This window comes from Podarcis melisellensis (genome assembly GCF_964234715.1).
Source record: "Podarcis melisellensis genome assembly, chromosome: 2".
NCBI lineage: Eukaryota > Metazoa > Chordata > Lepidosauria > Squamata > Lacertidae > Podarcis > Podarcis melisellensis.
Genome location: NC_138529.1, coordinates 57,763,074 through 57,787,221, shown reverse-complemented (window position 1 = coordinate 57,787,221; position 24,148 = coordinate 57,763,074). Strand labels below are relative to the sequence as shown.

Sequence of the window (24,148 nt, the reverse complement as noted above, 5' to 3'; positions counted from 1 at the left end):
AATGCTTAAACTCTTCATGAGGTTATTACATTCTTTCTTGTCTTACAGTGGATAAAGTATCTAGTCACATGGCAACAAACAGGAAGACAGTTTGGTACACGGGAATATATTTTCTTTGATTCTTCAAGGACCACAATTAACTACTTACTGATGGTGCTAGAAAGTGACATCTGTGGTCGTTTCCCAGCAGAACATGGTGCACTCTTACTTCACCAATAAATGTTTTTTATCATTGCCAGACAACCATGCGCATGTTAAAATTGTTTTTGTCTTTAGAACAAAACATTTTAGAAGAGAGAGGATTTGAATGAGAATTTAGCTGATCCATCCTCGAAACTCTTCAGTCCATGTGCCATATCAAAAATCACTCCTCGTGAACAGAGCATTCTCTGATGAAATTTCTTCACTTCATAGTCCATGTTGGTAAAATCAAATTTCTGATCAAGGCCATGCAGTTGATTTGGCTCAGGAAGTGAAAGCAATGGTCAAGTACAGAAGTTCCCTTAGGATCAAAAGAAACAGTCATCAGAAAAGCAATCCCACAAGCTGCTGCCATACAGCAACATTTTGGAGACTTTGGTATTGTACTGTAGCTGGTGCCTGTGGTACACACATTAATTTGGAATTCCTGCATCATCTCTGGTTGAACTGGTTGTGAATGTTTAAGAGCTTATAAAGCTTAAACTAGTTTCTTGGAAAAGCCAAAACCAACTTCCAGAAACATGGCCAATATTCCTGCAACAGATCTACTGGATGGGCCCGTTCTGAGTAAGCTACTCCCATGACCAGAACTATGCTGTGTCAGGCTGGGTGAGACCCATCTGGAACTCTGGACAGGTGCCACCAGTCAGTGTAGAGACAATAGGTAGGTAAGACCAGTGTTCTGACACTGTATGGCAGCTTATGTTCCCAAAGGCTATTTGGGTTTTGCTTCCTCCACTATTTTTTAATTTTTATTTATTTTTACTTCTGCAAACATTGGGATTCTCTCAAGCCAGCTGATACCGCCCTCTTGTGTGTGCACAATGCAGTTTTAGCTATATAAAGAATGGTGCTTCTGTCTGAAAATGAGGGAATGATGGACTTAGTGGCAACAATCCGACACAAAGGTTAAGGGGTCGAAGGATCTGTCAATTTTAGTTCTCGCCATATCTCATTTTCAAATCTTAAATTACGTTCTCCACATTTTGCAGCAATTTGAGATTTTTAAAAAAGAAATCCTCACGAAAAGTCAATTTTCATGCAAATTTCTCCTAATTAAAATATTTTTATATGCAGTTTTGACCAATGTTACCATTTTTTGTAAGCAATTTCCCCTACTGTAATGCATTTTTTGATGTAATTTTCACTAATATTTTCATGTTATGCATACTTTCCCCTAATATATCCATTGCTGTAAATATTGTTTGGGTGAAGAACTGCATCACAAAATTCAGAGTAGTGCAAATGTGTCTCTTGGTTCATATATTGCTTCAGAAAGTGCATATTTGGTAGATTCCACTTTACGTAAGTACTAAATTGAATATCTCTTCCATTCCTAGCCGATCTGGTTCATTTAAAGTCTAATCTTATGCACACATGCCTTGAAGTAAACTTCAGTGAGTTGAATGAGACTCATTCTCAAGGCAGACTATGCAGGAATGCAACCTTAATTGGTTTTACATTGATTTTAATGTGCTGGAGAGCATTCAAGTCTGTGCTGGATTTTGACAATTATGTGAAAGTATTTTTAACTGGTTTAAGTGGAAATTGTCTTCAAATAAATATATGCAGCATCACTGTCTACCTTGGTGTTGCAATAATTCCCTAGCTGTATAGACAGAAAAGGCATGAAACCTCAAAACGTTACCATGCAGCTTACCTGGAATTCAAGGATTTGCTTCTGCTTGTTCTCTTAGAGCTTTGAGTGAAAGTTCATATCCAAGAAACATGGCAGCACTCATTGGGAATCCTCGCACTGCATTCACTGTAAGGCCCCTGAAAAAGACCTATTCGGAACAAAGAAGGAAAGTTTACATCAAAAGAGCTTATCAATTTGTATTTTGGACAGAACATAATTGGGATGGGACCTAACAAATGGGAATTAGACATTAGGAGACTCCGGTTTTCTCATTAATGTTCTAAAAGGATTGTGATAACTGATAAATGACCAGGGCTGGATTTAGGTTTGATGAGGCCCTAAGCTCCTGAAGGTAATGGGGCCCTTTATATTTACAGCTGTCCTTTGTCAATGACAAATTGTCACTGTTTTTTGTGTTGAATATATGCTATATGGTAATTTATGGACCTAATAGGTCCATAAAGGTAAAGGTGAAGGACCATTAGGTCCAGCCGTGACCGACTCTGGGGTTGCGGCACTCATCTTGCTTTATTGGCCGAGGGAGCCGGCGTACAGCTTCCAGGTCATGTGGCCAGCATGACTAAGCTGCTTCTGGCGAACCAGAGCAGCACACGGAAATGCTGTTTACCTTCCCGCTGGAGTGGTACCTATTTATCTACTTGCACTTTGATGTGCTTTCGAACTGCTAGGTTGGCAGGAGCAGGGACCGAGCAATGGGAGCTCATCCCGTCGCGGGGATTCGAACCGCCAACCTTCTGATCGGCAAGACCTAGGCTCTGTAGTTTAACCCACAGCGCCACCTGCATCCCTATAGGTCCATACACAACAGAAAACACTGTTGCTGTATGTATGTTTTATTTTATAAAACATGGAGCCCTAAGTTATAGCTTGTTTAGTTTATACATAAATCTGGCACTGTAAATGACAGCCCCCTCCTCTGCAGCCTCATAGTCTGAACTGCAATCCATCTCAGACTCTTCCCGCTCACTTAACCCTGTCACTTCACCTGCTGCTGACACCTCCTTCTCCCAGCCTGCTCCTTCTTCCTCTGACCACTCATTGCTGTTCCACCACCAATCCCCTGGCTCTGAGCCATCCTCCCCTGGTGGTTCAGTTGGGGGTTCCCTGGCTGGTGCCTCCCACAAATCTGCACCCAGCCAGTCCATGACAATGGATTTCAGGAGAATCTTTCCCCCCATGTCTGTCCTTCTCGTTGATGGTTTTCTCTTTTGTGCTTTTATGTTTCTAGGCATAGAGCCAAAGGAATTTGAACAAGGTTGTCCCCCCCCCCAAGTGATTTATTTTTTAAAAGATGGTGTGTGTGTGTGTGTGTGTGTGTGTGTGTGTATATATATATGCTTTCGTAGATTTTCACGGGTACAGGAATGCAGGTTTTGGTGTCCTCGGGTGTCTTCCCGTGTAAAAGTTGGGGTGTCTAGGCGACGTTTCGACGAGGTCTCACTCGTCATCTTCAGGCTGGTGCTTTCGGCTTCTTGTTACTGGAACAGAGCAGGATCTCAACAGTATTTATAGGAACTCAAACACTGAGATCCTGCTCTGTTCCAGTAACAAGAAGCCGAAAGCACCAGCCTGAAGATGACGAGTGAGACAATGCCACCAAAACCTGCATATATATATATATATATATATATATATATATATATATATATATATATATAATTTGAAATGGATACAAGGACTGGTCAGTGAGCAGTTTTGTGTCCAGGTTACTTTAGGGAAGCTTTTAATATTTGATGAATTATTGTATTTTAATATTTTGCTAGAAGCTGCCCAGGGTGGCTGGGGATGGGCGGGGTATAAATAATAAATTATTATTATTTAATAAGTTAAATAAATCAATATTCCACCCCTCCCCTCATCATAAGTGATCACAGTGAAAGTCACAACAGTATAAAACTCAATATGAAAATTACATTTAAAAACATATCAGTACCCCCATCTGTCATCTGGGTCTCAGATATTCAGAAGGCCTATCTAAAAGACTGGGGAAAGGGAACTGTCTTCACCTGGCCCTGGAAAAAAAATAAATTAGGTTCTAAACAAACTTCAGAAGGAGAAGTTTCCACAATTGGGATGCCATATAGACAACAAGGAGCTGTCTGGGGTGATATTTTTTCCACTGATGATATCTGTTTATACAGCTGTGGGTGGCTGCAGGCAATATAAATTGGCAGTGGGAATATTCATGGCAGCATCCTAAGGCTGATGAGCTGAGATAAACGGGATGATGATGATGATTGAGGTAAGTGCTGAGATAGCAGGATTTAATCATCTATAAGCAAGTGCTGATTTATGGGTAATGACATTCCACGTGCCTGCTTCCCACATCACAAAATGAGGATAATTCATATTGACCAGAACAACTAGCTAGCCTTGTTTAGTGGTTTCTTATCAGTTATAAACAGCTCCATGATCAACAATGGCTAATGGGCAAAACTTCAAGCCGTAATTCTTTAGTTTGCATGATTTTCAAGTGGCATGAGGCAACATTTTTCACTTGGGAAAGGAATGTCTGTAAAAAATTATGGTCCATGGGAATGGGGGATGTACAGTCTGCCACCACAGCATGGCAAGTAATATTATTAATTACCTACCCCGACCCTAGGGACGCAGGTGGCGCAACAACCCCAGAGTCGGTCACGACTGGACCTAATGGTCAGGGGTCCCTTTACCTTACCCCCCACCCTAAGGTCCTAGAGTGAGTTACAACAAATAAAACACCATGTTAAAAACAGTTTACAATCATAGAAATAAGGTGGGCCCTGAAAATAAAAAAGTGGGTAGGCCCCATTTACTAGAGGCAGAAGGTGGTTATCATGGATATTCAAGGCCATTTGGACCTGAATTCCATTTCTTCATTATGCATAACTCTGCTAGTTAAGTTGTAAATAAGGGCTGCCATGGGGACAATACACCCACATGCAACTTGTTACCAAAACCTATTTCCTGAGATTTAGTATTTTGATAGTGCTTACTTTTAGACCTTCACTGTGGTAACTTTGGGAGATACAGTCAATGACTCCTCTGTATTTGTTCAAATAAACCCCGTCAGCTTGAAGGCGACTCTTGACAACATCCATAGGAGTGGCTGTTCCCCAAGATATTGCTCCTACGAGAAAAGGATATAGTATTAGATATGAATACAAAAGGCCTTCTGAGCACCTTCATCAAAGAGAATGGTAGTCGTCTTTAAGAGTCAAGCTATAAAAAATATGCTAGAATATGAAATGTAACTTAAGATAATGTGAATTTTGCTACCTGGTTAAAATAAAGTTAGATTGGTAGCTAATACTACTTGGCTTGCTTGTCTAAATACAACATGCTCATTGTTTGTTGAATGGTAGACGGGTGTAGTGTACTTAATAACAAATATATCCACTTCTGAAGTGGCCCTAGCTTGCCATTTAAAATTACCTCATCTGCTTCAGACAAGCTTGTCAATGTTTCTTGCTACAGCAGGGAAGTGAGATTTCAGGAAGTAGATTTTGACCTATTTTATTCAATGACTTATTTCCCCCCCTTCACCTAAGTGTTTCTCTGTTCAGTACTAAAAAGAGGTGGCATTTAAGAACTGCAGAGTTTTGAATGTGGTATTTGTTGTGAAATGTTAATGCACTACAGTTTCATAAATATGGATTGCTTGCTATAGTTACGGTAAATCTCGGGTTTTTCACATTGGGCTAAATGTGTTTTTACAGGACAGTGACTTGAGATGGTGCCAGTGTTGTGAAATACTAGAGCAGACATAGGAAACCTCCAGATGTTTGGGACTACCATTCCAACCATCCCTAGCTAACAGAACCGATGATGGGAATTGTAGTCTCATAAATCTGGAGGGCCGGAGTTTGCCTATGCCTGTACTAGAGGTCCTCTTCTTGTTAACTGGCAGCTAATTTGTTTTCAAGTGAGAAGGTGTTAATGTGCTGGAATGGTCACTTAACTTACTTTCTACAGCTGGGCTTCTGCTCTTCAGTAACAGAGAGCCAACAGTGGAGTAAACTATATTTTCTAAGTAAAATGATGCTCCATCCTTCTACAGAAATTACCAGGGTGGTTTACAATGAAAGATCCATGCTCATAAAAATGCATAGGGAGGAATTCAATGCCAGCTTGCCAGATGGAACAATCCTTGCTCTCTGCTGTTCTGGGATTTCACCTCAAAGCTCAAGCTTCCCCCCAAATCCACTCTGGCTGATCAGAGAACCCCCACCCCCCACATATCTCACGGTGGAGAGGAGAGGAGGATTGTTCCTTCTGGCAAGCAGAAATGCTTGCACTGACAGAATGTTGAGAAGAGCGAAACGTTGAATTCCTCCCACTATATTCCATGTAAACCACTTTTTTATTGGGTTTTATAAACAATAATAATAATAATAATACACTAATAAGCATACCAAGTTTTCTCATGTCATTTGTATATCACAAAACAGCACAATAAATGTGGGGAAATATCTAGAACATATGTTTCATTATTAGTGATCAATGAATAAATTCTTGGTTTATGAATTGGTTTAAACAATTAGGAAAAAGAAGAAAAAAATTAAGTGGGGGAGTGGGAGTGGTGTGTGGGGTGGGGTTGGGTGGTTATGCTTCTATTATTCTACTTGGTGTGTGTGTGTGAGGGGTTGTGTCAGCGTTACTTGTATGGGTTCTCTTATTATCCACTTGTTGTATTTCCTTGGTGGTGAGAGAGGTTGGGTGTGTCTAAGGGTGTGGTTGGTTGTCTTTGGTTGGCTGTAGTGAGAATTGTTTTTGTGTGTGAGTGTGTATTTTTAAATCAGGTTAGCCAGATTGATTTGGATGCTGTCAGGGAATTCTTGTTGTTGTCTTGTTGGGCTGTGTATGTGATAAAGGAGAACCAAACCATGGTGAAGGCATCTTTTTCTATTTGTCCCCATGTCAGTTTCAGTTTTCTAATAAGGCTGTTCCCCATACTATTTGATACCAATGGTCCATGTTTACTCCTGACAGGTCTCTCCAGTGTCTGGCCATGATGTTTCTGGCTGCTGAGAATAGGTGGGTTATGAGCTCTTTATGATGTGAGTGGGCATTATTATCTTGGAAGATGTTTAGTAGGGCCACTTCTGGGGTGACTTCTAATGCTTGCTTAGTTATTTCTTGTATGATTGATGTCCAGATTTTGGGACATTTCCACCACATGTGGAGGTATGTTCCTGTGGAGGTGCACCCTCTCCAGCATTTTGGTGAGGTTCTTGGGTGTATTAGCATCAGTTTCCATGGTGTTAGGTACCATCTGTAAGTGAGTTTCAGGGTGAGTCCTTTCTTTATTGCTGATATGGATTTAAAAGGAGGTTTAGACCACATTCTAGTCCATGGGGTGAGGTTAATCTCATAGTCTATGTTGTCCTCCCATTGTTTTTAAATTACGTCAAGGGGGTCTGTGGGGTTTTGGAGCAGTGGTTTGTATATTGTGGATACCATTCCTTTGCCGTGACCCTTTGTTGTTAGAAGGAGGTTTTCGAAGCAACCATGTATACCACTTTGAGCTGTGGCTGATTAAGCAGTATAGAAATCCAATTAAGTAATTAAAACTAAATTATTGGACTTAGGCAGGCACCAAGCAGATGAGTGAGACTGAGCTAGCTCATCCTTAAGGTGAGATGAGCTTGGCTTGGCTGGTGGACTCAAGGTGTCAGTCAGATGTCAGCTTCCTCTGACTGTGTGCCCTGTTTTCATCACCTTTTCTCTTCCGTTCCACTGTGACTCTACTGCTCAAAAGGCATGTGCCACCAAGTGGAAGGAGGCAGCCAGCCAGACACCTCATTGCCTTGTGCAACATCAGCCACAGCACACAGCTGCTAAATTATGCACACTGATCAGTGCATTGCACAGTAATAACATATTTTTCTGGGCCTCTCCCTGCACAGTGTGCATTTCATATAATAGATAAGCACATTAAAACTTTTCAGAATACTGATGGCAATCCTAGGAGCAATTTATGTGATAAACGCAATATGTCTTCAATTTAAAACACTTCTAGGGCTACCACTAACACTGCCATCACTACAGAAAAAAAGCATGTTAGGAATGAATAAATGAGCTCAAATTTAATCAAGCCTCTAGACAGCATCATTTCTGGTGAAGGAGAACAGAAATGGACATACCTGCAATGCCACCGGCCATCCACACAGAAAAGGGACTCGGAGAAAGGCATCCATCTGGAGTGATCCATCCACAAAGTAACGTGTAAGGGATGAAGTATAAGCAATATCCTGGAATATCCCTCAGAATCATGGCAGAAGAACCACGGTACAATCCCCCTAAGCCCTCCTGCCGAAGGATCATGCCAACACAGTGAACTGGACCTCTGTAAGCAGTCTCTACTGAAAAGCCAGCCGCTCTGTGCTTCAGGTTTAGGTTGGCTGCTGGAGCAAGGAAAAACATGCTTAGTATCAAGTTACCTGGTAGTCTTCAGAACATGACTTTCCATGTGTTCCTTCTTTCGTTTTGACAATCTCTGTCTGACTAAAAGCTGCTATGGAAGTTTTAAAGCAGAGGTTGGCTGGCCACATGTCATGGATTATTTAGCTGCGATTCCTGCATTGCTGGGGGTTGGACTAGATTATCCTCAGGGTCCCTTCCAACTCTATGATTCTTCCCAGGTGGTTCTGGGAAGGTGGGGGGGCACCTTACCTACAAACCCAGTGCTGGCTCTGGTGCTTGGGATTGCAATTTAAGGTCCAAACTACCTTTCATATTTAACAAAAGTGTTAGATCCAGCTGCTCTTAACTTTGAATAAAAAGTATCTGCACTGCAGAACCTTAATCTGGAACCTGCTCCCATTCTGGTCCTATTCCAACTTTTGCTGCCAATTACCCTTTCCTGGTCTGCCTTTTGCCCCTGAAACTGCTCTCTAAAATACAACTGGTCAGATTAAGTGCTAATCACACTAAATTAAACATGTGACTAATGCGATGCGGTTTGCCTGTAGGACAAATAGTTTTGGGAACATCCCTCTGTAATATTACACTGGGAGAAAACTGACAGCAATGGCAAAAAAGGAGGAAGGAAAATTGCCTGCAGCTTTGATGGTAATCTTTTCATTTCAACAACAGCTCACTTTTCAAAATGAGCTGTACATTCAGATTTTCTTTGTCATACTCATGTTCTGGCCTTAACAGCTTATAAAAAAAACCTACTGTTTTCTATTTGTTTTCTGCTTTAATAAATAAAACAATACTGTGGCAGATACTGTTTTTTGCTTGTGTAGTTCTCTGTAGCTCAAAGTTCGGAAATTAAAGAGCGGGAGAAATTCTCTACTCATATCAGATGAATGACCCTCACAATACTGCTTCTATTCACTGTATGTTTTCCATCACATAATTTGAGGTCTGGACTCTGAATAATCTTTGCACCTTCATGCGGCTAAATATTTATCCATCTGCAATTAGAAGCATTTTAAACTTTTTTGGTCCATAAATGCTAAATGAGAGTTGTGTTAGGTATACTTCATTCTACACATATGAGAACACATGGTAGAGTAAAAAAATATTATATACAAGAATGAGCCATATATGTTGGTCATATCTAGCTATAACACCACCAACATATCATTATAAGGTGGGATAAAGTATAAGCTAGAAACAAACACAGAATATTAAATATAAATAAAAAATTGATTTTCTTTTACCTGCAATAAATGTTTGTGTCTGCATCTGCAGCCTTATCTTTACCAGATCAACTGGACCACCAATTCCAACTGAAACAGCCCCTGCTGCCATGCTTGCTAAAGCCAAGTCTGCAAGTGATGGAGGATGGTGAGAATTCCCATAGCGCTGTTGGCTAATGAGCCTTTGGGTATTGCTAAATACACCAAATACCACTGAGTTGTAGATAGCAATGCTAACTAGTGGGAAAGACATTCCCTTGAAGAACCCAGCCACCTGCAGATGAAAGAAAGTTGGATGTGAATAAGAATGTGTATGATTGTTCCTTCCAGAAAGCTTTAAAATCACAGTTTTACCCGGATAAGACAAGAGTGATGGCTTTAAAAAACAACAATACCTCCCTTCCTCTTGACACTGAGCAACACAATAGCAAGTGCAGCAATTGTACACAGTAACTCAATACGTTTAAGTACAGCATAACTAAAATAATGACATCATACAGCAGCAGATCCTCCAAGTGTCCCTATTTTCCAGGGACATCCCTGATTTACAGAGGCTGTCCTGGTTTCTGATTTGATCCCGGAATGTCCCACTTTTCCTTAGGATGTCCCTATTTTCATTGGAGAAGTGTTGGAGGGTATGTTAGGATATCTCTATTTTTGTTGGAGAAATGTTGGAGGGTTTGGAGTTCTCCGACCCCTGAGTCTGAAGGCAATCCTGTACAGGGAAGCTTTTTTTAATGTTTAATGTTTTATTGCATTTTTGTATATGTTGGAAGCTGCTCAGAGTGGCTGGGGGAACCCAGTAAGTTGTGTGGGGTATAAATAGTTAAATTATCATTATGGAATGGGACGTCCCTCTTTTCATTGGAGAAATGTTGGAGGGTATGCAGCGGTGGAGCTATAACACTGTTAAGACCAGGATGAAAAGCATATCTCCAACAAAAATCTTTTTACCTGATATCTCAAACTTGACAGTGTGTGGGACAATCACACTTTCTCAGGGAAGGAACTGTCTGATCTGGGTGCTGCCACCAAGAAGGCCCTGTCTCAAGTCACCACAGAATGGGCCATGTCGGTTAGCAGAATCATGAGCCAGTTGCCTTACATGAAATTAGACCATTGATCCATTTAGTGCTGTATATTCCAAGGACAGTTTCAGCACCTGACATGTCCTGCTTGGGCCAAACGCTGCTCAGCACCCATTTTTGGCACTCTGATCACCAACACTGCTGCCTGCTACTAACACCCACCAGCAGCTAAGCATGGTGAGCAGGTGGGTGGGGGAGACACTAGCAGAATAGGATCAGAGGCTGCTATGCTGAGGGCCTCTTCAAGTCTAGAGTTGTCATGGTGTATTCTGACAAAATTATATACTTACAGCTTCATTCCTGTAGACAGTGAGAACACATTTAAATGTGTTTCCATAGCCTTGTCCAGCTTGCAAGCGAGTCTACAGAAGAACACAATTATGAAATTAAACAGAAAGAAATGTGTTTCCAATTAATCGAGAGCACATGCTTTACAAACAAACAATGTCCACTTTTATTTGACTATAATTCTTGCTTTGTTCCAAAGAAAAATCAGGGCAACAAATCATGCTCTCTGTCCAGTCTATGCATTACCAGAAGCAGTTCTAACCACAATGTGATATCTAAAGCCCCTATTATCAACATATTTTGAATGTAGGAATTACTGTATTTACTACTACTACTACTACTTCTATAGAGCCCTTCATCTGAGGAACACAGGACAGTTTACAATATAAAAGATTTATATACTGCTACATTGTAGGATAAAATTATTTATTTTTGGCAAAAAAAGAGTACAAAAATTGGGGAGGATCCTATATTATTTATGAGAATGAATCTTGTATAGATCCATCAGTCTGGGAAATAGCATTTAAATTCTTTATGGAATACCAGGCTAACTACTGTCTTACCAAAAAGTAAAAGAGGAGAGAGAGGGAGACAGCACATGTGGGATTTAGCACAAACTTTTACTTTTTCACTTCTTTATTTTATTATTTGCTTGGTTAATTATACCATATCATTTAACAGATTTGTTACTCAAGGAGTCATCAAAAGCTAGAGTGCTGGGCTGCACTTAAGTGTCTCTGTCTGGCTTTAAGCAAAAGCTGAGTCCCATACTTACCCATACACAGACACAAACCATAAGAGCAATCTGGTTTAGCTACATTAAAATCCAGGTCATGCTTGCTTAAGCTACCTCCCAAATTCCTTTTATTCACTGACCATCACATTAATTTCTTGTTCACTGAAATCGGCCCTCTGGCTGGCAGATCTCTCATGGGGTTTAAAGTTTTGTCAAAGTATTCCCTCTGAGCACGGCCTACATGGCTTACTTGTTAGTTTGAAGAGACCTGATGTACTGGAACATAATCCGCATTCAATGCACCAAGCTATTCCTCATGGCTCCCCATTCTCACCCCCCTATTCTTCAGGATGCGCCTTTGCTATGTCCATCAGTAAATACTGAATTACTCTGTGACTCCACTTCTCCATTCACCATTTAAGACCTTTCCCTTCCCCCCACTGATTTGGAAATGCAACAAAGTTGCCTCGTTGCTATTCCCCTGCTGCATTCAGATCGAAGGGCAAAGAAGGTGCCAGCTTGACAGTTGTCTTTTAAGCCTTGAAAGATGCCTTGCTTGTTTCTTGGCTGTGCTCAAGCAAATGTAGGAAACGTAGCAAAAATGTTCCCACAAGACCTATTGTCGGCTCGCGGCACGCACTACCAGCAGCGACAGTATGAAACAATCCATTTGCCAGAACTGGAAGGCACATATTCCTTCGACGCTTGCTTCATGGACGGCACAACAAATTGTAAACACACAAATGCGATTAGTCCTCTGGCACAGCAACAACAGGAAGGAGGGGGGGGGGGAGAGCATTCAGCCAAGCACTGTACTTTGACGCCTCTCGCTTTCAAACCCTCCAAGCATGCACAGCCACAACCCTGTTCATGGGAAGACAGCACTTGCTACACGCTGGAACAGTCTCCTGCAATATCCTGGCCCTGGCAACAGGCAGCATCTTCTGCATCGTAAAATGGACAAGGCTGTAAACCAAGGTTGGAACAGATACCCAGTCTCAGGGCTGAGTCTCACATGGATCACGGCTTCTTTGCAACCTACAGCCACATCTGTGTGCATCCAAGTGCTCCTTGGGTTGCAGCATGGCAAATCCATGGTATAATGTTCGCAGTGGCATGCTGAATCAGGAGCTGAACTCTGGTGGTGCTTTCTGCAGTCACAGTGGCTCCTCTTTAGATATTTTCAGTGCTTTTTTTCTGGGGGTACGCAAGGGTACGCATGCCCCTAAACATTTTGTGAATCTTTGTCCATTTACTGTATTTATTTTTCCTGATTTGAACTATAACTATATATGTGAACTTTCCACATGACCCGGAAAGCCATCTGTGGACAAATGCCAGCTCCCTCAGCCTGAAGCAAGATGAACGCCACACCCCATAGCCACCTTTGACTGGAATTAACCGTCCAGGGGTCCTTTTACACACACACACACACACACACACACACACACACACACACACTGTTGCACACCACCTCAATCTCTGAACGGTGTGCAAGATTCTCACTACGTATCTCACTACAAAGAGTACCTGTGTTTTCTGTAACATAATCTCTTTCTGTTTTGTATATAGTGGTAACTCGGGTTAAGAACTTAATTTGTTCTGGAGGTCCATTCTTAACCTGAAACTGTTCTTAACCTGAGGTACCACTTTAGCTAATGGGGCCTCCCACTGCCGCTGCACTGCCAGAGCACGATTTCTGATCTCATCCTGAAGCAAAGTTCTTAACCTGAGGTTAGTGGAGTCTGTAACCTGAAGCGTCTGTAACCCGAGGTATACTAAACTGATTTCAGAACAACCACAACACTATTTACCTTTACTGTGTCCAGAGGATGTCCCACAATTACAGCAGCAGCTCCTGGAGATTAAAATAAAACAACTGAATAAAAAACAAGTCATTTAAAAAAAATGGATCTTGTTGTTTACCTCAAAGCATGGCCGGGGGAGGGGGGGTTGCCATCTGAACAAAGGACAAACCTCTCTGTTTTGTAAATTCCTAGTCAGCTCCCACCAGCAGAATTATGCAAGCTGAGAAAACAATATGAACCATAGATGGTCGCTGCATAAGCACCCCAGAGGAATTGCTTGTCAGTACAAATCCATACTTTCTCTGGACCAGGCTGGGGTGTGGATTGGACTTGGCAAAAGGGTTCCTCTGCCCAGCTCTGCCAGCTTCTGTCTGTAGAGTGATGCCAGTGCCCCATCTCTAGCACAGAGCCACCCTTCTGCCCACCAAACAGGTGGGTGAGAGTGCTGCTGGTGGGTTCCCCATTGACAAAAGGCAACAGAAAGCTCTGGAATAGATCTCAGGCCAGCCCCACTGCTGCCACATGATAGCATAGGGTCCAGCCTGGGTCCATTCACTGTGTCATATCCAGGTTGGTGCAGCAATCAGCCTTCCCTTTCACCCTTGACACCATGCTCAGTGGGGCTGTGGATGCAGCAATGGCCCCACCACTCTGTTAAGCCTTGCCAGGATTAGGGTTGCATCCTGAGCCGGCAATTCCCAAGCTGGGTGTCAGAACATAATACGGGCTTTTTTTTCAGGGAGAACTCACAGGAACTCAGTTCTGGCACCTCTCAGAAGAAAGAGGGAGGGGTTCATGGTGAGTTCTGGCACCTCTTTTTCTAGAAAAATAGATCTGAGCACAATCGTTTGGATGCCATGAAAAATACATGAATGAAATAACTACAGACCATCAGCTGAAGTTAAATATTGCCTATTTTCAATTCACCTATCCAGGCGGTACTTTCCCTGTGAGGAATTATGTAGCCCATAACCCTCCACAACTTGTGCTAAAAGTGATCTACAGAATGTATTTGGAAAGATTCTCTGAAGCTTTCTTTTACAAGTCAGGATGTGTTGAAAGCTTTACCCTTAACATTGATTTTTACATCCAATTGATTGTTCATCCGATTTGAGATCAAGATGACTCAAAATTGCCAGGAGACACTGAGAATACAGACAAATAATTAAACATTCTATGGATAAGACGTGCATAACATGCATACAGAAATTAAGTTTTCAGATTTCTCTCATGGAGAAAATAAATGACAGTTTTGTGTAGATTTTTTGGGTTTTTTTGCTTACTTGGGAGCATTTCTGAGAGTTTTTCAATAAGACAGTAGTTGTGCGAGAGGAGGAGGCTGCCAAATCTGAGCTAACACTCTCAACTCTTACCCACCTGTTTCTCATTCAGCAGGAAAATATCTAATGCATCATCGTCATCAGTGAAGTAAGGTGCCAGGAGAGGATTTTGCTCCTGGGGAGGTTTTTAAGTACAATATTGATGAGGATCCCAATTGTTACCATGCTATTTGGTTCGGTTAACATTGAAACCAATGTAATTGGTAAACCAATGTAAATAAATGGGGCAGGAATTTGCCTACCAATTTGAAACCAATTAGTATGATCAACTTTATTGGCAATTATTATTGGAAACCATCTGGAAACTGTTTCCTGTTTTAAGGTGGTATTCAACTACGTTTTACTCTGAGCAAACCCACTGAAATGAATGAACACCACAGATTTAGCCCATTAATTTCAATATTCCGAGTAAAATTTAGTTCCACCCTTTTCAGGTTGTTGGTTTTTGTCATATGTGATGCATTCTCTTAATTGGAAGGGAGTCCCATCAAATTACTTTCAGTCAGAGAAAGCTACCTATACTTTCCTGCACCAAAGGTGTGTTTCTTTTAGCACATACCAAGGTGGAGTCAAATATACTGTTAACCTTTCTGAGCGAGTGCTATGACAAAACTTATTTAAATATACAGATGAGGAAATGCACATTCTTGTCTTTGGTCATTAGCCAGGTAAGTAACAGATGATGTACTGACAACCAATCTATAGAACAAGTTTGAACCCATCAGTATCTGCGGTTGTTATTCTCAAACTGAGATATCTGGCAACTACAGTTTAGCTGTTAGATTAAAAGCCAAGCAATTAGCACCTTGGCATTTTGGCTTGCTTTCCACCAAGGATCTAAATATTGCCAATGTTTCGAAACTGTTAGGCTTGTATCCAATATAGCGCTGCATAACCATCCTGTCAGCACATGGATTTCCACTTGCGCAATGGTGCTTTTCCTTTTCTCCTCCCCCTACACACCCCATAAATCTGTTCTGGGATTTCCCCCCAATGCTCCAGAGCAGATTTTGGGGGGAGGGCACAGGGCATGCACAGGAGGTGTGGGAAGAAAGAGGGGGAAAGTCCCATTGTGCAAGAATAAATCCTTGCGCCAATGGGACAATGCAGGGGGCTGGACTGGATGACTCCAACTCTACAATTCTATGATTCTATGACAGCTACCCAGAGGCGTAGGAAGGTCAGGTGGTACTCGGTGGGGAAAATATTTTGTCACGCCTCCCACATTGATTATTATTTTTTGCCTGCAAAAATGGTTTTACGTTATTTCACATTTTCTTACAAAGGAATGTGGATTCTGAGCCTCTGATAACAAGAATGCAACTATGGACAGATACTTAAAGCTACAGGATGGATTGTGTTTTGGCTTGTGTTATTTTATTTATATTTATTGTTTATTTATTTAATAACATTTACTTTAAAAAAACCTGCAGAGTGGTTTACCAAAACAAAAAAACACCACAGCAATAAAATCAAGAAAAATTAACAATCCTACTTTAAAACATACAAAAGCTAAAATATTAAGATTAAAATTACTTCAACTTCCTAAGCATCTAGGTATGCTTGCCTAAAGAAGAAGGCTTTTAGCAGGTGCCCGAAAAGTGTCTAGCAAAAGTGTGTGCTTTGTTGAAATTTCAGCCTTCATGACATAGGAAAAAGGCCAAGTAAACAGCTATTTTCGTGGAGGAGGGTCAAGATATTAACTGATATACATGAAATTTCGTATGTAGCTATATAATCCCTAGTGTAGTAAGATAAGACCTTTGGAGCAGGCATTTTTTTAAAAAAAGTTTTTTTTAATGAACCGCCCTAGTAGGGCAGTAATTGTTCCTTGATAATTTGTCACCCCCCTCCATGATGGCACTTGGGGCGACCCGGCCCTGACCCCCCTTTCCTACGCCCCTGCAGCTACCTAGCACTACATGGGATACAAGCCTTAGGTTCCAAACTTAATCAATAGCTCTCTCTATGCAAGAATTGTGTTCTGTTTATCCATCAGAAACATAGGGAAGTTGCCTTATAATGAATCTAACCCATGGCCCATCTAGCTCAAGATTGTCTTCTCTGACTGGCAATGGCATTCCGAGGTGTCAGGGTCGGGTCCAGGACAGATGTTCTACCACGGAGATCTTGGGTTGTATCACAAGGTGTTAATAAGATCAGTTCTTGGAATTCTATTATAAGATCACTAGCAGCACTTTTTAGATCTGATCAGGCCGGGCTACCTGCCCCTCATTTCCCTCTACAGCACTTGCAGAAATCACCTTCTTGACCATTGGACCATCAGTCTCGCCTGCTTATAAAACTATACTTTTATCATTTGCCCAAATTTGAACAGTTACTGTTCCTTGTGATATTGTTTAAGCAAAGTCTGAGAACATGAGTAGTTCTGTACATGAAGTAACAATCTTCTTCCCCCCCTTTTCCTTTTAAAAATTAATGTAAAATTTAAAAATTAATGTAAAATTGTAGGTAGAATAGAATTTTGGATCCAGAATTGATCTTTCATTCTTGGAGAGCCTTTGATCCAGCAGAGACTCTCACTGATGGAGGTGATTTATTTTAATTTTTGGCCAAATTTCCCACCTTTCTGCTTCAAGCTTCTATACCACCTTCCATGTAGGACTGAAGGATCCCCCAATTAACCAGAGTAGATTTTCAGGGACTGAAAGTGTTTATAAAGTACCCAGTGAATATGCACTAATGAGTGGAGATATAAATATATATACTGTAGCGCCATTCAATGGAAATTGCCTCTCCCTGTATCTATAAGAGGGAGCATTGCAAGAGTGGAACTCCATTCACAGAATTTCATGATCCAACCCATTTATCATTTTTTTTAAAAAAATGTTTTTATTATTGCTTGTTAGCCGCTCTGAGCCCGGCCTTGGCTGGGGAGGGCGGGGTATAAATTATTATTATTATTATTATTATTATTATTATTATTATTATTATTATTATTATTAATGTCTCTTCATTGTCATACCTGTTTATCTAATTTTCAGAATCTCTGTAAATGATCCTGTATGATTTTATGATGTTTTAAGCAGATAAATTGCACAGAGAATGTTTACTTAGCTTTGCTTAGATTTTCTTCCACATAGAGGACAGAAGCTGAATTACATCAGCCATCAACTCAGTGGTCCTAAGAGCTTCCTCATACGCTATCTTTTTAGCATGGTAAACATGTTGTGCATTTACTAGAAAGATAGCATGCAAGGCAGACCATCCCTCTTTATCATGTGTACACACAGTGCAACTGGAGTTTATTTTTAGTAATGTGAGTAAACAACACTTGCCGCTAGTAAATCTTCACTAGAATGGATCCTGCGTCTACTGTAAAGGTGACAGGTCATTTACATTTTCCTTACCATTAATTACCTTGTCATTTTACAGCTTTACAGTATAAACAACCACTACAGTGTCTGGGACTGCCACTAGACAGAATCAGGTGGAAAGGCTGGTGGCCATGAAATGTGCTCCCTTGGGAGGTAATAGCAAGACGGCAGCTGTGCTATTTGCCAAATGAACATTTGCCCATTGAAAAACAGAAGAGGATGTTGCATGAGCATGGCACTATACACACACACACACACGGTCATACCTCGGGATAAATACGCTTCAGGATAAGTATTTTCGGGTTGCGCTCCGCGGCGACCCGGAAGTAATGGAGTGCATTACTTTTGGGTTTCACCGCTCACACATGCGCAGATGCTCAAAATGACGTCACGCGCATGCGCGGAAGCATCAAAAGGCGGCACGCGCACGTGCAGACGCGCAGTTGCGTATTACGTTCTGTTCAGGATGCGAATAGGGCTCTGGAACGGATCCCGTTCACATCAGGCTATAATTTGAAGACTTCCCCCTTCCTTAACTCTTTCATCAAGTGAAATATAAGAATTTTACACCTGTTACAAAAGCTCTGCATCTTAGGGTAAGAAGCAATGAGAAAAATACCCTTATTTCTCTTACTCCAAGGATTTTGCAAAGTAACTAACAGTCTCTCTTATAAGAAAGTTAATTAGCAAAACAAGAGTCCTGGGATAGCTGGCTTTTCTATTTGCCACTTCTGTATGTATGTATGTATGTATGTATGTATGTATGTATGCATGCATGTTGTATTTACATGCTTTAGCTGAGATTTACATGCTTTAGCTGAGACATTGTTGCAGCCTCTTCAGGAGATCTCATACATTTTCCTGGGACACCTGCATGCCTGAACTCTTACTCTGGAAATAACAATAAGAAGCTGTCACCTCAGGTTCTCCTGAAAGGGGTAGGATTACAATTTGGTACTATACATCTTTTCACCTCTTAAAAGCAGGAAGGCACGAACAGTCAATATCAAGAGAGCAGAAGCATTCACATCATTATGAGGGACAAGCCCTGGAACTGGGTATGAGAGAGTGGGGAAGCCCATGGAGAAGCTGTTGGACCTGAGATCTAAGGCCATCTCCAAGGCCCGAGAAGGAGGGCCAAACACTGAATGTGGCAACCCAATCTAAGGAGTAGGGAAATTCCTCAAAAGAAGAAAACAAGGAAGACTGTACTCCTGTTCTTCTCTATAACTCATCTCTTCAGTGACTTCGAATCTTATGACTTGGTGGAGAGCGCCAAAGGAAGCACAAGCCACTCATATTTCCTGTTCTCTGCTTCATTGTAATCTGTGAAGCAGAATCCTCTCATCACCCACCACCAATATGACCCTTGGGCTCCCTTCCAGCTCGACAATTCTAAGATTCAGTGATATTTATTCCTAATGAACATATGAGGGCCTGATGGAGAGAGGAAGCTCTCACATTGCACAGGGGGAAAATATGTGCATATTCTGCCTCAGACAGTACAAAGAATCATGGGATAAGACAGACCAACCCCCTTTTTGGCTTAAAGGAGGATCAGGCTCAATGAAACTCTGCAAAGCTATCACAGACATTTCATATGCTCTCCTTTCTGGAGAAAGCCACAAATCCCTGATACATTCCAGGAAGCTCTGACTTTGTGTCATACTTGGAAAATACAAGGAGGGGAATATTGATCCTCCCCTCTTCACCCACATGCCACCTCTCACATGGTTCAAAGAGTCCCCCAATCCACCAGGCAGATTTGGAGGGGTAGGTGGTAGATAATGCAGGGAGAAGAGGGAATATGCAAAAATTGCTTTCCTGCCTCCATTCTGCTTACATAAGCCTTCACTGATTCAACTGTCCATTACTGGAGGGACAAAACCCCATCCTACCCAATATGACCTTTCTACTAAAACACACAGACCAGTATTTCCGATTCCTTCTAGGAACATAAGTTGCTGGTTTGTCTAGCTCAGTGTTGTCTACTGGCAACAGCTCCCTGGGGTCTCAGGCAGGGGACATTCCCAGCCCAAACTGGAGATGGCAGGGATTGAACCTAGAAGCTTCTGCATGCCAAACTGATGCTCTGCTAGCACTGAGCTATGACTGTTTCTGTCTTCAGCTTCATCTCAAGGGCTGCAATGCATTAAGAGCTCATTAAATTGAAGCAACCTTTTGCATGACTATTCTTCCAGTGAGAAAAGCACAGAAAGTAATTTTTCCTGTCCATAATGTTTCCTTTGGACAGTTTTACAAAAAAAATAATCTAGCAAATTGTCTATCTGAGCTCTCAGTAGCTGTGCGTGTATGGCAAATTTCACCATTTGGCACAAGATGATCGCCTGGGGTGCATGTGGCTCCTGTAGTCCACGTTTTTAGAAAACAGATGAGGTTTTCCCAAATGCTTGCTCGGAGAGCTGGTAAATTCTGAGGAAAAAGGGAGCTGGTGAGAGATTTTACCCATCAATGTACAGTGCAGCGCTTGTCACCACAAGATCCACTTTTGACTGCTTCATGTATGTGTGTATTTACTCATGGACTATTAGTAGCCCATTGTGGCAAGCATTGCCTTTCAATTCTCAATAGGAATCCGGAAAAACAACTGGTGTGAAGCCAGCAGAGCTCTTCCATTTGCAAAAGGGGTTCTTCCATTCCTGGAAGGGCTCCATCTCTTTGCAGATCTGGCTTCAGTCCAGCAGAAGCTCTCTCGGTTAGAGGAGGGAAAGGTGATTTTCACTTAGTTTCCCCTAATCATGCCCTAGGGATGCGGGTGGCGCTGTGGTCTAAACCACTGAACCTCTTGGGCTTGCCGATTGGAAGGTCAGGGGTTCAAATTACCCACGTTACCTCTCACAGTGTTTTTTGGGGAAAGGGGTCTTCTGAGCCTCTGATGCAGTTTTTGTGGAGTAGGCTGCTGGCAGATAAATTTGGGAAATTTGCTTCCCTCTTTCTATCAACTGAAACATTCAACGAACAAAAATCTGCTGGCTCTATGAATCAAGCCCATTGGTATTTATGTTTCCCCCACATCTCCAGAGCAAATTTTGATGGAGGATAGGGAGCTACATGGGAAGAGGAAATCCGAGGAAATGATCTCTTTTTTGTAGGGCCTTACTGTACCTCTGGATCCAACTGAACAAGAAGAGTGAGGGGAGGCAATCAGCCTTTTTGTCCACACAGAGAAAACAGGCAGCAAAGTGGATTTGAAATGCTGGCAATTATCCATATTTTCTTATCAGGATTTCTAGAAAGAACTGGAGTTCATGAAGGGCAAGGGAGTGGATGAATGGTGCATTTTGACTGGCCAACATAATGTTGCAGCTGTCCAAACATCGGGCTCTGTCTCCATAGCTAATTGACTTAGGATATGCTAATAATGGTATTTCACCCAGAAGTATCCTTTTTTTTTATCTGAACCATACATTACCTGTGGGTGTGAGTACGCTACCTTTGACACACACACACACAAACACACACACACACAGGTCTTTATATCCATAACAAGTAGATAAAACTTCATGAGGCACAAGGAATACTGCTGAATTCAGAATTTTTCTTCCAAAATTGGACATATTAATATACATGGAACACTTACACAGAATGTCATGTGTACCATAAGCCAAGCTCAGAGTTAACTAGTATTCAGCTCAATATGTGCCCCTCTGCTGATCCTTTTTCACAGCACCCCACAAGGCTCACTTACCTCCTACCCATCCAGCTACAAAATCATCCAACTGAAGGCTGCCCATAATATTATTATTATTGTTTTTTAAAAAAGCAGTCCTGTTCAGTTTTATTCTTGGGCAGTTTGCAGTTCACATTCAGCTCCTTCAGCACCAAGCAAACAACAGAAGAGAATCTGAATCTGCCTCCTTCAGCCTGTTTTTTTCCACATCCCACAGTGTCCCAGAGTGACTGCAGCAGTTTGTTTCTTTGACAACTTTCAGCAGCCTCAGAACTGAAACAACTCTGATTCCAACCTCTCACACTGTGTCTCTCCCAAAGTGCCTTCAAAGCCCACAGTGACATCACACTCACCCAGTTTAAAGGGACAGTGCCACATGAGTCAAAGGCTACAGAAACAGTCTGGATACGTTACCAATTAAATGCAAATAACTAAGTTGCTTTGTTCACATATATGTTTTTTTGCTTTTGAAAAAGGGAAGTTCATTCTCTCTCTCTCTCTCTCTCTCTCTCTCTCTCTCTCTCTCTCTGTGTGTGTGTGTGTGTGCGCTCTGGTTTGCAACCCAAAAGTACAATTGTATGGGTGGGCATCAGGGCCAGATTTAGGTTTGATGATGCCCTAAGCTACTGAAGGTAATGGGGCCCTTTATATGTCCAGCTGTCCTTTGTCAACAACAAATTGTCGCTGTTTTTTTGTGTTGAATATATGCTATATGATAATTTATGGACCTAATAGGTATCTAAAGCCATTTGCACATAACAAATGTGCAAATAACAATTTGCAGGGCCCATTACTTACATCATAAGAGCCTACACAACACAAAACACTGTTGCTGTAGGTAGGTTTTATTTTATTTGTTTTTAATCTTATATTTTGGAAATGTACATCCAGGTTTTTTTTCTTTTAAATTCTCCCCAAGAGAGTGGGGCCCTAAGCTATAGCTGGTTTAGCTCCTGTGTAAATCTGGCACTGGTGGACATATAGCTGGAATTACGTAACCATATAAGAAACCCAATGTGGCCAGCAATATTTGTGGGGATGAAATGAAAGTCATCTCACCTCCTCACCCATAGGGTGAACATTACTAAGCAGTTACAGAGCACTCTGCTTCTAAAAGATGTTGACAATCTTTAACTTAAGTATCCTCCTGAAAACAGAAGAACTCAAGAAGATCGTCATGAATTCTCTGGATGAATAGGAAGGAAAATTTAGCCAAAAGAGAATTTAGGCTAAACAGCATTAGCTTTAACTCAGATGAGTTGCTGCTGCTTCATTTTGAGCTACAGAGCAATCCTGGTGGGGGGCTGGGGAGGGTCTGGCACCCACCACTTCAGCTGCAGCCCTGCCAACTCCTGCTGGCTAAGGTGGAAAGTGCGAGTGGGGGACAGTTCCCACCCACCCCACATTTTTTGCTGCACTAGCTCTAGGCTGGCCCAGCTGAGGAGCCTGAGGATCAGGGCTGTGGAGGGATTACAAGGATCTGGATCCAGCAGATGCAAAGCTGCCAGTGCTGTGAAACACCCTGGGTTGCTGCTAGTGGTACATTCCCACTTGGCAGGTGAAGCTGCATCAATAGGTGTATAGCATCAATTCTGGGCTACATCAATAGGAGTATAGCATCTAGATCAAGGGAAGCAATAGTGCCACTGTATTCTGCTCTGGTCAGACCTCACCTGGAATACTGTGTTCAGTTCTGGGCACCACAGTTCAAGAAGGACACTGACAAACTGGAACGTGTCCAGAGGAGGGCAACCAAAATGGTCAAAGGCCTGGAAACGATGCCTTATGAGGAACGGCTAAGGGAGCTGGGCATGTTTAGCCTGGAGAAGAGGAGGTTAAGGGGTGATATGATAGCCATGTTCAAATATATAAAAGGATGTCACATAGAGGAGGGAGAAAGGTTGTTTTCTGCTGCTCCAGAGAAGCGGACACGGAGCAATGGATCCAAACTACAAGAAAGAAGATTCCACCTAAACATTAGGAAGAACTTCCTGACAGTAAGAGCTGTTCGACAGTGGAATTTGCTGCCAAGGAGTGTGGTGGAGTCTCCTTCCTTGGAGGTCTTTAAGCAGAGGCTTGACAACCATATGTCAGGAGTGCTCTGATGGTGTTTCCTGCTTGGCAGGGGGTTGGACTCCATGGCCCTTGTGGTCTCTTCCAACTCTATGATTCTATGATTCTAAGCTTGCTTAGTGAGCACCCTACTCCCCAGCAGCAGTACTCTTCTCAACTCACAGAGGTTGGTGAAGAGGCAAGTAGGCTGGGATGGGGCCTGCTTGCTCCTCTGTTAATACCCACCCATCCCCAGCCATCAACACTAGGAGGATTGTTGTTGATAATCAGAAATATTCCTATGCTCTTAACTGT

At 41.9% G+C, this 24,148-nt stretch overlaps 1 protein-coding gene across 7 annotated transcripts; it reads right to left on the bottom strand.

The window, feature by feature from the left end:
- Positions 1–22,083, bottom strand: SLC25A48 (solute carrier family 25 member 48). Of its 7 annotated transcripts, none has more exons than XM_081894498.1 (8): positions 21,800–22,083; positions 13,419–13,462; positions 10,871–10,942; positions 9,514–9,766; positions 7,987–8,247; positions 4,837–4,970; positions 1,850–1,988; positions 1–502 (listed from the first exon to the last, which is right to left on the bottom strand). In XM_081894498.1, the coding sequence occupies exons 1-7, from the start codon at positions 21,843–21,845 to the stop codon at positions 1,869–1,871; spliced, it is 930 nt and encodes a 309-aa protein (XP_081750624.1). In that variant the 5' UTR covers positions 21,846–22,083; the 3' UTR covers positions 1–502; positions 1,850–1,868. The 7 variants fall into 7 exon arrangements, with proteins under 7 accessions (XP_081750624.1, XP_081750623.1, XP_081750625.1 ...); XM_081894497.1 differs by having other exon boundaries at positions 1,862–1,988; XM_081894499.1 differs by having other exon boundaries at positions 1,862–1,988; positions 7,987–8,244.
- Between the last annotated feature and the right edge of the window lie 2,065 nt (positions 22,084–24,148).